Below are 12,273 nucleotides of genomic sequence, written 5' to 3'. Positions count from 1 at the left end.
ATTTTATTCAAAGTTTTTAGTACTTCAGTAGGTGTTGTAGGATCGAAAGTCGATAGTCTATAGTTAGGTACGTTCTGTATGATGAAATAGAAAGAAATGGTAATACATTAGAGGAAATAATATTGAAAATTTTCACCTCTGGCTGGGCCTGGCGGACTTTAAAAAGGCAGTATTAGTACTTCAGTAGGTGTTGTAGGATCGAAAGTCGATAGTCTATAGTTAGGTACGTTCTGTTCAGTCTGATGGTTGTCATGTACGTTTAAAGTGTTGGTTCTTTCTATTGTTTCTGCTACATTTTTTCCTACATTCTTAAAATATTTGTTCATGATGTTGGCGCAGGTTGTAGTGTCAGTGTCACAGTTATAGTCAGTATTGTCATGAGAGATTCGTAAAAGCTTCACCCATCCTTTTTAGGGTTTTTAGAGCTGTTTGCCTTTTAGCTAAGCCTCAGAGTGGAATTTTTGTGTATGGAATTACAGTCTGTCTGGGGGACTTTAAACAGGAAGGATACCAGCCTGAAATTTCCCTTGCTAAAGAAATAGCAAAGGTTGAGTGCGAAGGGCATCCACTCGTGAAAAAATTGCCAAAACCAAATGTCAGCCCAAAGCAATCACCCCAGGGCTGATTGAGAGGCTGGCGAAAAACGCCGATCCCGACGTACCTGTTAAAAAATTGCTCAAGGTTCTAGCCTCAAAATTTTTAGCTCCTGACACCATTTTGTGACGAGATTATTAAAATATCCTCCCTTTTTCATTTTTTAAAAGATACATTACTCATTCAATTGTTTTTAATACAAACTCAATGGACAAAAAAGTTAATTATAAAAAAAAGTTAAAGTTATATCACTAGCTAAGAAGCTCAAAGGCATTATGATTACTTACTCATCCATGCTAACATTTTCATGTCCCTCCTGCAGATTGACTCCGAGCTCTAGGTAGTGGGGACCAAACCAGGCCAGGGCCCCCGTCACGAACGCGACACACGTGAAACCCAGGGTAGTGAACATAAATGTAGGACTGGGAAGACAAGACAGAATTTATCGTCATTTAATTTGCGACAAGGTTTCAGATTCTACTTACTCTGATTTTGTACTCATTAAACTGTTTAAAAATCTGGTGTGACTTCATTTGGATGAACGATTATACTTTATTATACAAAAGACAAAACAGTCAAAAGCAGAAAAGCACATAATAACAATGGCGATTTTTGGAAAGTTGAAAAAGCTCAGAGAGTAACAAAGAAAGAGAATCGATATCGAGTTCTAATAATCGATACTTAACTATCGATTTACAATATCGATTAAATCGCATGGCGCGAGTATTCAAAAATGGTACCTAACTGATTAGTTAAATTGATATTCCAACAGTTTCTTACCTCGCCTAGGAACATACAAACGAAGCACCAGGCTAGGGAGCGGTCCGCCAATATCAGTGCGGCAAATATCAGCGGTGCGGATGCGATCAGACCAAACGCACAGATGAGGGGGTCCGCCCGTTCGTACTTGTGTTTGAGACGCTGCGACAGTAGAGAACCTAGCGGCACGCCGATCAAACCCGACAGCATGGTGATGATACCGAACTTGAACGAAATACTGAAATAGAAAAATAAATATAAATAAATGATGAAATAGAAAGAAATGGTAATACATTAGAGGAAATTTAATAATATTGAAAATTTTCAGCTTTGGCTGGACCTGGTGGACTTTAAAGAGGCAGTAGACCAGCTTCGTACAGATTCGTAAAAGCTTCACCCATCCTTTTTAGGGCTTTTAGAGCTGTTTGTCTTTTAGCTAAGCCTCAGAGTGGAATTTTTGTGTACGAAATTACAGTCTGTCTGGGGGACTTTAAACAGGGAGGATACCAGCCTGAAATTTCCCTTGCCAAAGAAATAGCAAAGGTTGAGTGCGAAGGGCACCCACTCGTAAAATTTGTAGCTAAAACCAAATGTCACCCCAAAGCAATCACCCTAGGGCTGATTGAGAGGCTGATGAAAAACGCCGATCCCGACGTACCAGTTAAAAAACTGCTCAAGGTTCTAGCCTCAAAATTTTTAGCTCCTGACACCATTTTGTGACGAGATTATTAAAATACCCTCCCTTTTTCATTTTTTAAAAGATACATTACTTATTCATTTGTAATTAATACAAACTCAATCGACAAAAAAGTTAATTATAACTTATATCACTAGCTAAGAAGCTCAAAGGCATGATTACTTACTCATCCATGCTAACATTCTCGTGTCCCTCCTGCAGATTGACTCCAAGCTCTAGGTAGTGGGGACCAAACCAGGCCAGGGCCCCCGTCACGAACGCAACACATGTGAAACCCAGGGTAGTGAACATAAATGTAGGACTGGGGAGACAAGACAGAATTTATCCTCATTTAATTTGGGGCAAGGCTTCAGATTCTAACTCAATCTAATTTTGTAAAAAAAAGAAAAAAAAAAAAAATATGGGGTAACACACGGAATTGCTTTAAATATTCTGTCTCCTCTATAACCATGCATAAAATCATTTATGTGTTTAAAAATCCAATGGCATATATTATTTTCATTTAATGTACAAAATAAAGGCTGTTTGGACATGGTTAGCCCAGTGGCAACGCGTTTGCTCATCATGCAAGAGGTTCCGGGTTCGATTCCCACGTCAACAAAAGTTTCAACGGGTTACTTTCTGGTGTTCTCGTGTTTCGTAGAAGCTTCACCCATCGTTTGGGCCAGTTGCCCTTACACCTAAGCCTTAGAGCGGGCTTTTTGTATATGTCTGTGTTCTCGTGTTGACTCAGCACCGGTGAATACACTCATCTTTAAAGAAAAAAAAGGAAACACTCATCTTTGAAGACGAATAAAAGCCTTGTTGATTATTATTATTATTATTATTATTATTATACCAGCCTGAAATTTCCCTTGCCTGAAGAATCAGCAAAGGTTGAGTGCGAAGGGCATCTACTCGTAAAATTTTGTAGAAGATTTCGATCACTTACAAACTATGTAGGTACGCAATCATGATTAGCTGATGGCTCGTCGGGTCGAGTCAAATTGAATGGGATTTAATTGTACCTATGTATGTACTATGTAGGCATAATGAGTGAAGTTCCCCCCCCTTTTTTTTAGCAAAGGACTTGTATGGTCTGTGTCATAATATGTCTGTTTGCAGATTCAAAATGAATTGTAGAATCTCCACCTACATATGTCTGCAATAAAGTGCTATTGGGATACAGCCACCATAATACCTACTAAGGTATAAACCATAGATATGAGATCAAAATAATCTTCTAAGGCTAAAAACCGAGTGAAGAGGAGAGCATAGAGCAACAAGCAGGTAGCTCCACTCTGTTCTTTGTCCAAGTAGGTCGGGTATGCAGAATCTAAAAAGGTTTGATCTTCAATGAGGACAAGAAAATTAACATGCAGAGACAAAAATCCGCCCCGGGCGGGAATCGAACCCGCGGCCTAGCGCTTACAAGGCAGACGCACTACCAACTAAGCTAACTAGGCTGACTCAGTCATGTTTACTTTCATGAAATTGTCGTAATGATATAGTCATTCAAGTTGAATCATAAATTTGTCATTGCAAAATGTAAAACCAATGAATTCATCTTGAAATTCTTGAGCATGTTCTACAACTTCAACAATTACGGGGGCACGGTTGGTCCAGTGGTAACGCGCTTAACACGGACCAATGGCTGAAACTTTGGATTTAGGCTCTAGGGACCTCAAAACGTGTTTTTTCATTAAAAACTGACCATCGAAAATTTGATCCGATTACATTACCTACTTTCCTTCCTATAGGATAAGGAAAGTAAAAATCGAGATTTTATGTAGCTTGAGGCTGTGTCCAGACGGCCGTTGATCGATGACTGAAACAGTGCACACTGCCTCGACAGCATAGATTCACCTCGTCGATCGACGAGCGTCGACCTCACGAGGCTGAGTGCACCCCGAACTTCAAACATAGAGCCGAAGAAACTTCGACCCCAACAGGAATCGAACTTCTTCTTTTTCTTCGCCTTTTCCCGTGTACAGACTTAGTCTGCGTTTTTCGTCAACCTCTCAATCAGCCCTAATTAGGGTGATTGCTTTGGGCTGACATTTGTTTTTGGCCACGAATTTTACGAGTGGATGCTCTTCCCACTCAACCTTTGCTATTTCTTTAGCAAGGGAAATTCAGGCTGGTCTACTTCCTGTTTAACATCCCCCAGCCAGGAAAAAAAGCTCGTGTTTTGGCACTAAAATCTGACCATCGAAAATTTGACCCGATTACATTACCTACTTTCCTTCCTATAGGATAAGGAAAGTAAAAATCGAGATTTTATGTAACTTGAGGCTGTGTCCAGACGGCCGGCGATCGATGACTGAAACAGTGCACACTGCCTCGACTGCATAGATTCGCCTCGTCCATCGACGAGCGTCGACCTCACGAGGCTGAGTGCACCCCGAACTCCAAGCACAGAGCCGAAAAAAAATTGACCCCGACAGGTATCGAACTTCTTCTTTTTCTTCGCCTTTTCCCGTGTACAGACGAAGTCTGCGTTTTTCAACCTCTCAATCAGCCCTAATTAGGGTGATTGCTTTGGGCTGACATTTGTTTTTGGCCAGAAATTTTACGAGCGGATGCCCTTCCCACTCAACCTTTGCTATTTCTTTAGCAAGGGAAATTCAGGCTGGTCTACTTCCTGTTTAACATCCCCCAGCGAGGAAAAAAAAATAATCTCGAATGGTATTAAGAACACGCCAAGTTCAAAAAAACTCACATTCATGAAGGATCCGACGAAGGTGGTGATGCACCAGAGGAAAACGCCAAACGCCATGATGTAGCGACGGCTGTAGCGGTCACCTAGGTAGCCGAATAGCGGCGCACACACCATGTAGCTCAGGACGAAAGCGGTCTGGAGCAGCCCTGCCTTATCGTCCCCTATGTTGAAATCCTTGCGGATCTCCGTGAGCACACCTGGGAAACAGAAATACAAAGATTTTTTTCAAGAGGTTTGACAGAGGGAACTGTGAAGTCCTTGCGGATCTCCGTGAGCACACCTGGGAAACAGAAGTACAAAGATTTTTTTGGACGAAAGCGGTCTGGAGCAGCCCTGCCTTATCGTCCCCTATGTTGAAGTCCTTGCGGATCTCCGTGAGCACACCTGGGAAACAGAAATACAAAGATTTTTTACTTTCTATTATACTCATCCTACATAAGGTTTATTCATAGAACAGAATTTCTAAAAACAAACACACGCAAAAAGTATTTTCATTCATCATTTTTTTTTTCTGTTCATATTACTCATTTTCATTTTTCACACATAGTTTTAATTCTGTTAATTCTTAACACCCCCATCACCTTAAACATAGTAACGAAAGAGCCGCGACATGCTGTCCAGCACGTATGCAGCCGTAATTTAGGGGTTGAATGGAAGAGAACGCCACAGACATTTAGGTTATTTTTCTTATTTTTATTTCTGTTCACAAGCCGTTTTGAGAACGAACATTATCCCATCAGGATAAAATCCGCCCCGGGCGGGAATCGAACCCGCGGCCTAGCGCTAACAAGGCAGATGCACTACCAACTAAACTAACTAGGCTGGCGGTGCCCAGGTGAAAACTGAAAATTCAGAGGTCAAATATATTCGACGTTTAAAACGCAAGGCTGTTTTGCTGTCACCCGAGCATGGGGCATACTTAGGGTGACCATAATTTTTTTGGCCCAAAGCGGGACGCAATCCTTTTTGGACGAAGGGGGGGGGGGTGAGGCTTAGCTCCTGATTTGTATCAGTTAGATAGGTACCTATGTTACAACATGCCTCTGCACTACACAGTCAATATACCTATGTACATTTTATTTTCAAATATTTTGATACATAATATTGTACAATATTGGAAATGTACAATGGATTTTTTCCCGAGCTCATTGCTCTAAAGCGGGACGTATGGTCAGCCTAGGCATACTTTACATCAGGGCCGCAGCCAGGATTTCGTCAAGGGGGAGGGCGAGGGTCCAAACAGACATGTACTGGAGGGGGGAATGCTCCAAATTTTCGGAGTCTAGTCTACAGTAAAGGAGAACATTTGGGGAGAAGGGGGGGGGGGAGGGGGGAGGCCCGGGCCCCCTCGGCACCCCCCTCAACGGCCCTGCTTTACATTAAACGTCTCTCGTCTCGACGAATTCGTCTCCTGATACGATAGAATGCATTTTTATATTTGTATGATGTGTAACACAAAACACATTAGTCCTAATATAACACCTCAGGTAATTGTACGCGAACATTCCACATTTTGTCGCTTATGAAACGACACACCTTTTTTTGGAAAAGTGATTTCTTTTTTCTGTATGCTTTGGCCTGGGGGACGTTAAACAGGGAGTATATACCAGCCTGAAAGAAATAGCCAATGTTGAGTGCGAAGGGCATTCACTGTAAAACTTTGTAACCAGAACCAAATGTTAGTCCAAAGCAATCACCGTAGTTATTTCTGTTCACATTTCTCATTTTCATTTTTCACACATAGTTTTAATTCTCAACTCCCCCTCACCTTATAGGAACAAAACAGCTGCTACATGTTGTTTAGCACGTATGCCGTAATACAGAGGTTGAATGGAAGAGAACGCCACAGACATTTAGGCTATTTTTCACATTTTATTTCTGTTCATATGTCTCATTTTCATTTTTCACACATCGTTCTTAACATCCCCATCACCGAATGTTACTATACGACATGGTGCTACATGCTGTTTTGCACGTATACTATGCCGTAGTATGTCTTAAAGAAATCCGGGCTAACACTTACTCTACGGGGCTATTTCGGAGTGCACGCAAAGCAGAAAGGCCCTAAAATTATGCTAATAACATTGGCTGCCTCTCATTTTCGGAAAAAGCTCGCCCTGCGCGGGAATCGAGCCCGCGACAATGTGTTCACAGGACAAGTGCCCTACCTTCCAAACTAGGCTTGTGAACTTATTAAAAATTAAATTAAATATACCTATCGAGATATTTTTTTAATAAGCCCTAAATTATTATTATTAATTTAGGTACATGAAAGAAATTTAAGGTAGGAGCACACTACAATCACATCTTGACCTCAGATTTGGATTTTTCCCAACTTTTTACATAGGAATTGACCATTTATTCATAATTTTTACCCATTTGCAACTACATCGTCACGTGCGCTCAAAGGGAGTTAAAAAGGTGTATGTGGTTCAAAGTTTTCCCATAATATTGTATTCAATTTCGTTCAGCGCAGCTACACTACTGGCAGTAGTAGTGTGTTTCCACCTTTACTTACTCCTTACTTACCAAAGGAAAGTTCATGAAATAAAGTAATACTAATGATAATCTACTTACTTTTTACACAGGGCCCGAATATCCTCGCCAAAGCTGGTCCGTTCTTCCGTCACCCTCCCCTCTGCCTCTCCTCGTTCAGGGTCCTCCATGAAGAATAGAATGAGCAGAACTGCGCATGCGCCTAGCACTGGGGTCACCCTTAGACTCCATGGCCACGCCCCCATCACAGAGAACGCCGTAGATCCTACAATGTACCCGAGCCCACTGTAAAATATAGAAACCCATGTACTCGAGGCTATTGAAGAATGGAATGAGTAGCACTGCGCATGCGCCTAGCACTGGGGTCACCCTTAGACTCCATGGCCACGCCCCCATCACAGAGAACGCCGTAGATCCTACAATGTACCCGAGCCCACTGTAAAATATAGAAACCCATGTACTCGAGGCTATTGAGGAATAGAATGAGTAGCACTGGGCATGCGCCTAGCACTGGGGTCACCCTTAGACTCCATGGCCACGCCCCCATCACAGAGAATGCCGTAGATCGTACAATGACTGGGGTCACCCTTAGACTCCATGGCCACGCCCCCATCACAGAGAACGCCGTAGATCCTACAATGTACCCGAGCCCACTGTAAAATACAGAAACCCATGTACTCGAGCCCACTGTAAAATATAGAAACCCATGTACTCGAGGCTATTGAGGAATAGAATGCGGATTCAACATAAAAGACCTGTTGTATGTAGGAGGTAGGAATGTAACCAAGTCAGAGATTTCCAACTTCCATGTGTATCCGGGCCATATGCTACATTGAGAGGTACTTCACGGGCCACATATGTACATAGGGGAGCATTGTAGGAAAGCCCCCCCCCCAACTTTTCAGAAATGCAGTCCGATCGAATTTTGAGCGCCGCAGGCGAAATTTTTCAAACAGTACTCTCCTAATTCTCTAGTTAGGTAAGTTTGTACAAATCACAAAAAGCTTCGCGGGCCACAAAAGTGATCTGGCGGGCCACATGTGATCCGCGGGCCGCACGTTGGAAATCGCTGATTTAAGTGTTAACGGCTAACTAACTGTAGGTCCACACTTACCTTCCAATAGGAATGGCAAAGTAAAAGAAGGCAAGCATTTGGGACCTCAAATCCTTAACGAACAGGTCACTGATGATAGTGGGAGCTATTGTGGAGTAGCTTGCCTCTCCTATCCCCACCATAGACCGGAATAGAAGAAACAAGAGATAGTGCTGGAAATATAGAAAAAAAAATCAGGTGTGAACATCACACGACTTTCCTTATCCTATTGAATGAGATGCTTATTTGAGTATTATTTTACCCTAACTTTTACCATATCTCTAACCGTTTAGTCTGTATAGCTAAAAACCGCCAAAAAACGGTCAAAATCCGTCCAAAAGCGGTCAAAATACCGCCAAGCGGCGCATTCTTGTCACATTTGTGAACTACATACCAAATTTTAAGTCTCTAGCTCATACCGTTCCCAAGATATTGTTAACCTAGACCGAAAACCGCCAAAAAGCGGTAAAATGCCACCATTTAAATTTACGATATTGGTAAAAAAGTGTTTATTTCAAAGTTTTGTGTCTTTAACCATTCCTTTATTATGATTATTATTTGTTCGTTGAGAAATTTAGACCCACAGATTGCAAACCCCTGGTCCTACATGATGAAAATAATTGCGTAAATTTTGCCTGTTTCTATTTGTACACTCATGTAGTTATCAAGCAATTATAACGAAGTGTGGATTGTAGATTTCCAGTGGATTATGGCATTATAGTCGTGGACTAATGGCTAGATTGGTAGATAAGTGTTTTCCTGTGCAATGTCAGAAGAGTTGAAGGTCTTTGTATCTTGCATGCTATTAGAATAGAATAGAATAGATTTCGTCGTAATAGGATGAGGATAGCAAAGAAGAAAACAAATAGATGTACTATAATAAATTCGAGGCCCAAAAGCACAGGGACTTATTATCGTCCCGAAATCTAAGATGGAGGACAGGATAGGAGAAAGCCAGCCGTTCCGAGAACGAGCCTTATTCGTTCAGGATAAAATCCGCCCAGGGCGGGATTTGAACCAGCGACCTAGCGCTTACAAGACAGACGCGGTATTTTACAAGCTGGAAGCTGGTACAACAACTAACTATAAGTAGACCGATACTGATTTAATATTCTCAAATTCTTTGAGGTAAAGCAGAGCTTTTTCGCAACTTTTGTGGATATCACAACACTAAGTGCCTCCTTTGCGATCAATTTCGATATTTCAATAACCTTTTTACACCGGTAATACCGCCACTGGTCGCTACTCGATTAAAGCTACTCAATTGTCTCACGAGGGCTGAGTGCCCCCGAACTCCAAGCACAGAGCCGAAAAAAACTTCGGCCCCGCCGGGAATCGAACCCGGACCTCCTGCGTGCAAGCCTGGTGTGATACCCACTCGGCCACGGAGATTGCCACTGATTTGATATTTGATTTCCATTAGACAACACGTAGTTTTTCTTTGAATTGATCAACAATCAACTTCAATTTAAGTAAGGTATCTAGAGAGGAGAGGTGCATTAAGATAGGGGTCGATTGAGTCCTATGCATACAATTAAATCACAAGCCACTGATTTGATATTTGATTTCCATTAGACAACACGTAGTTTTTCTTTGAATTGATCAACAATCAACTTCAATTTAAGTAAGGTATTTAGAGGGGAGAGGTTTTAACATTAAGATAGGGGTCGATTGAGTCCTATGCATATAATTAAATCACAATCTCCATTACTGATTCATATACATACCTATGTATAGGTTGTATTTCATTATGCCCCTCTGTGCACTCAGAGGCAGCACAGAGGTGATTTTTATACCATCACACTTACTGTCACGGGCCACTTGTCCATTTCAAATGATTATCTAAAAGAGGAACTCCGAGTGGAAATTTGCTTTTTTTGGATGAAAAAAATCCAATAATTAAAGAGTCTGTATCTCAATTTAAGGCTGATGTTTTAATAAATTGGTTTCCGTGGGTAAACACCCGGGCATATGCTTTGGCAGCCAGGGTGTTGAAGCTGAAAATTGGCGAAAGTACCTACCGCAAAGAGGAATAAGAAAATACGGCTTAACTTGCTAGTCTGTTTATCTGTTTTAATTTAATTATGTAACCAGACCATCTGTTTTAATTTAATTATGTAACCAGACCAAATCACCAGGCAGCCCAAGACACGTGTTTCGTCCTTATTTGGACTCATCAGTTGGACATAGCTGGGGATTGAACCCGAGACCCTTGGATTAGGAAACAGAGACCTTTACAAGCAAGCCACCATGACTTGGTGATGTGGTGATTTAAAGGATAAATATTGAAAAAGAAATAATAATAATAATTATTATTATTGTTACAATCCTACATATAGTTCATAAAAAAACTTTCAATATTAATTATGTGTAGCATTCCACCTCTTTCACTAATTATGCCTATATCTCGTATACAGGTTCCACTGTAGTACGAAAACGGCGGATTTTATCCTGATGGGATAATGTTCGTTCTCGGAACGGCTGGCTTTCTCCTATCCTGTCTTCCTTCTCTCTTCGATTTTCGAGATGATAAGACCATAGCAGTTACAGTTCCCTCTGTCAAACCTCTTAAAAAAAATTAAAAAAAATCACAATCTCCATTACTGATTTGTATACCTATAGGTTGTATTTTATATTATGCTCCTCTGTGCACTCAGAGGCAGCACAGAGGTGATTTTTATACCACACTTACTGTCACGGGCCACTTGTCTATTTTCAATGATTATTATTATTATTATTATTATTATTATTATTATTATTATTATTATTATTATTATTATTATTATTAACTAAAAGAGGAACTCTGAGTGGAAATTTGCTTTTTTTTATGAAAAAAATCCAAGAATTAAAGAGTCTGTCTCTCAATTTAAGGCAGATGTTTTAAGAAATGGGTTTCCGTGGGTAAACACCCGGGCAAATGCTTTGGCAGCCAGGGTGTTGAAGATGAAAATTGGCGAAAGTACCTACCACAAAGAGGAATAATAAAATTAATAAATGGGTTTCCGTGGGTAAACACCCGGGCATATGCTTTGGCAGCCAGGGTGTTGAAGCTGAAAATTGGCGAAAGTACCTACCGCAAAGAGGAATAAGAAAATACGGCTTAACTTGCTAGTCTGTTTATCTGTTTTAATTTAATTATGTAACCAGACCATCTGTTTTAATTTAATTATGTAACCAGACCAAATCACTAAGCAGCCCAAGACACGTGTTTCGTCCTTATTTGGACTCATCAGTTGGACATAGCTGGGGATTGAACCCGAGACCCTTGGATTAGGAAACAGAGACCTTTACAAGCAAGCCACCATGACTTGGTGATGTGGTGATTTAAAGGATAAATATTGAAAAAGAAATAATAATAATAATTATTATTATTGTTACAATCCTACATATAGTTCATAAAAAAACTTTCAATATTAATTATGTGTAGCATTCCACCTCTTTCACTAATTATGCCTATATCTCGTATACAGGTTCCACTGTAGTACGAAAACGAATACAGTCGACTCTCGATAATTCAAACCTTCGATAATTCGAAACTCTCGATAAATCGAAGCAACTGTCCGGTCCCTTGAAAAACTCTCGATATTTCGAAAAAAATCAATGCATTTTGGTACGCTCGATAAATCGAAGTAAAAAGAATTGGACCAAGAAAAAAAACACTCTATAATTCGAAGTTTGTCTACCAAAAACACTCGATAATTCGAAATTTCCAGTTTAAACTTGTTAATCTCTGCGCTCTCCCTCCTCTTATGTTTTTCTCTTGATACATTATAGAAATCCTTTCATATTTTAGAAATTGTGGCCTATGGTCCAAGTTATTGCTACAAAGCAAACCAAAATAACAGATTTCTTAAAAATAAAAATAAAAATAAAAAAATAAATAAACAGGTAGATATGCTTATACATAATAACAATAATTATTATGTACAATAA

The 12,273-nt window shown here is 40.4% G+C and overlaps 1 protein-coding gene across 1 annotated transcript in view; it reads right to left on the bottom strand.

Moving 5' to 3' along the window:
* Nucleotides 1-1,374: 1,374 nt before the first annotated feature.
* The window catches only part of LOC103520638 (protein spinster), a gene marked incomplete at its 3' end in the record, with an annotated part of 14,985 nt that continues 4,086 nt past the window's right edge, over nucleotides 1,375-12,273 (bottom strand). The window contains 5 exon segments of the mRNA XM_026831673.1: nucleotides 1,375-1,591; nucleotides 2,217-2,351; nucleotides 7,329-7,449; nucleotides 7,601-7,683; nucleotides 8,362-8,513. Coding sequence (XP_026687474.1) covers nucleotides 1,375-1,591; nucleotides 2,217-2,351; nucleotides 7,329-7,449; nucleotides 7,601-7,683; nucleotides 8,362-8,513 — 708 coding nt within the window.

Source organism: Diaphorina citri, unplaced genomic scaffold, assembly GCF_000475195.1.
Source record: "Diaphorina citri unplaced genomic scaffold, Diaci psyllid genome assembly version 1.1 scaffold3873, whole genome shotgun sequence".
Taxonomy (NCBI): Eukaryota; Metazoa; Arthropoda; class Insecta; order Hemiptera; family Psyllidae; genus Diaphorina; species Diaphorina citri.
Note: the sequence above shows the minus strand (reverse complement) of the source record. Positions and strands in the feature narration are given on the sequence as shown.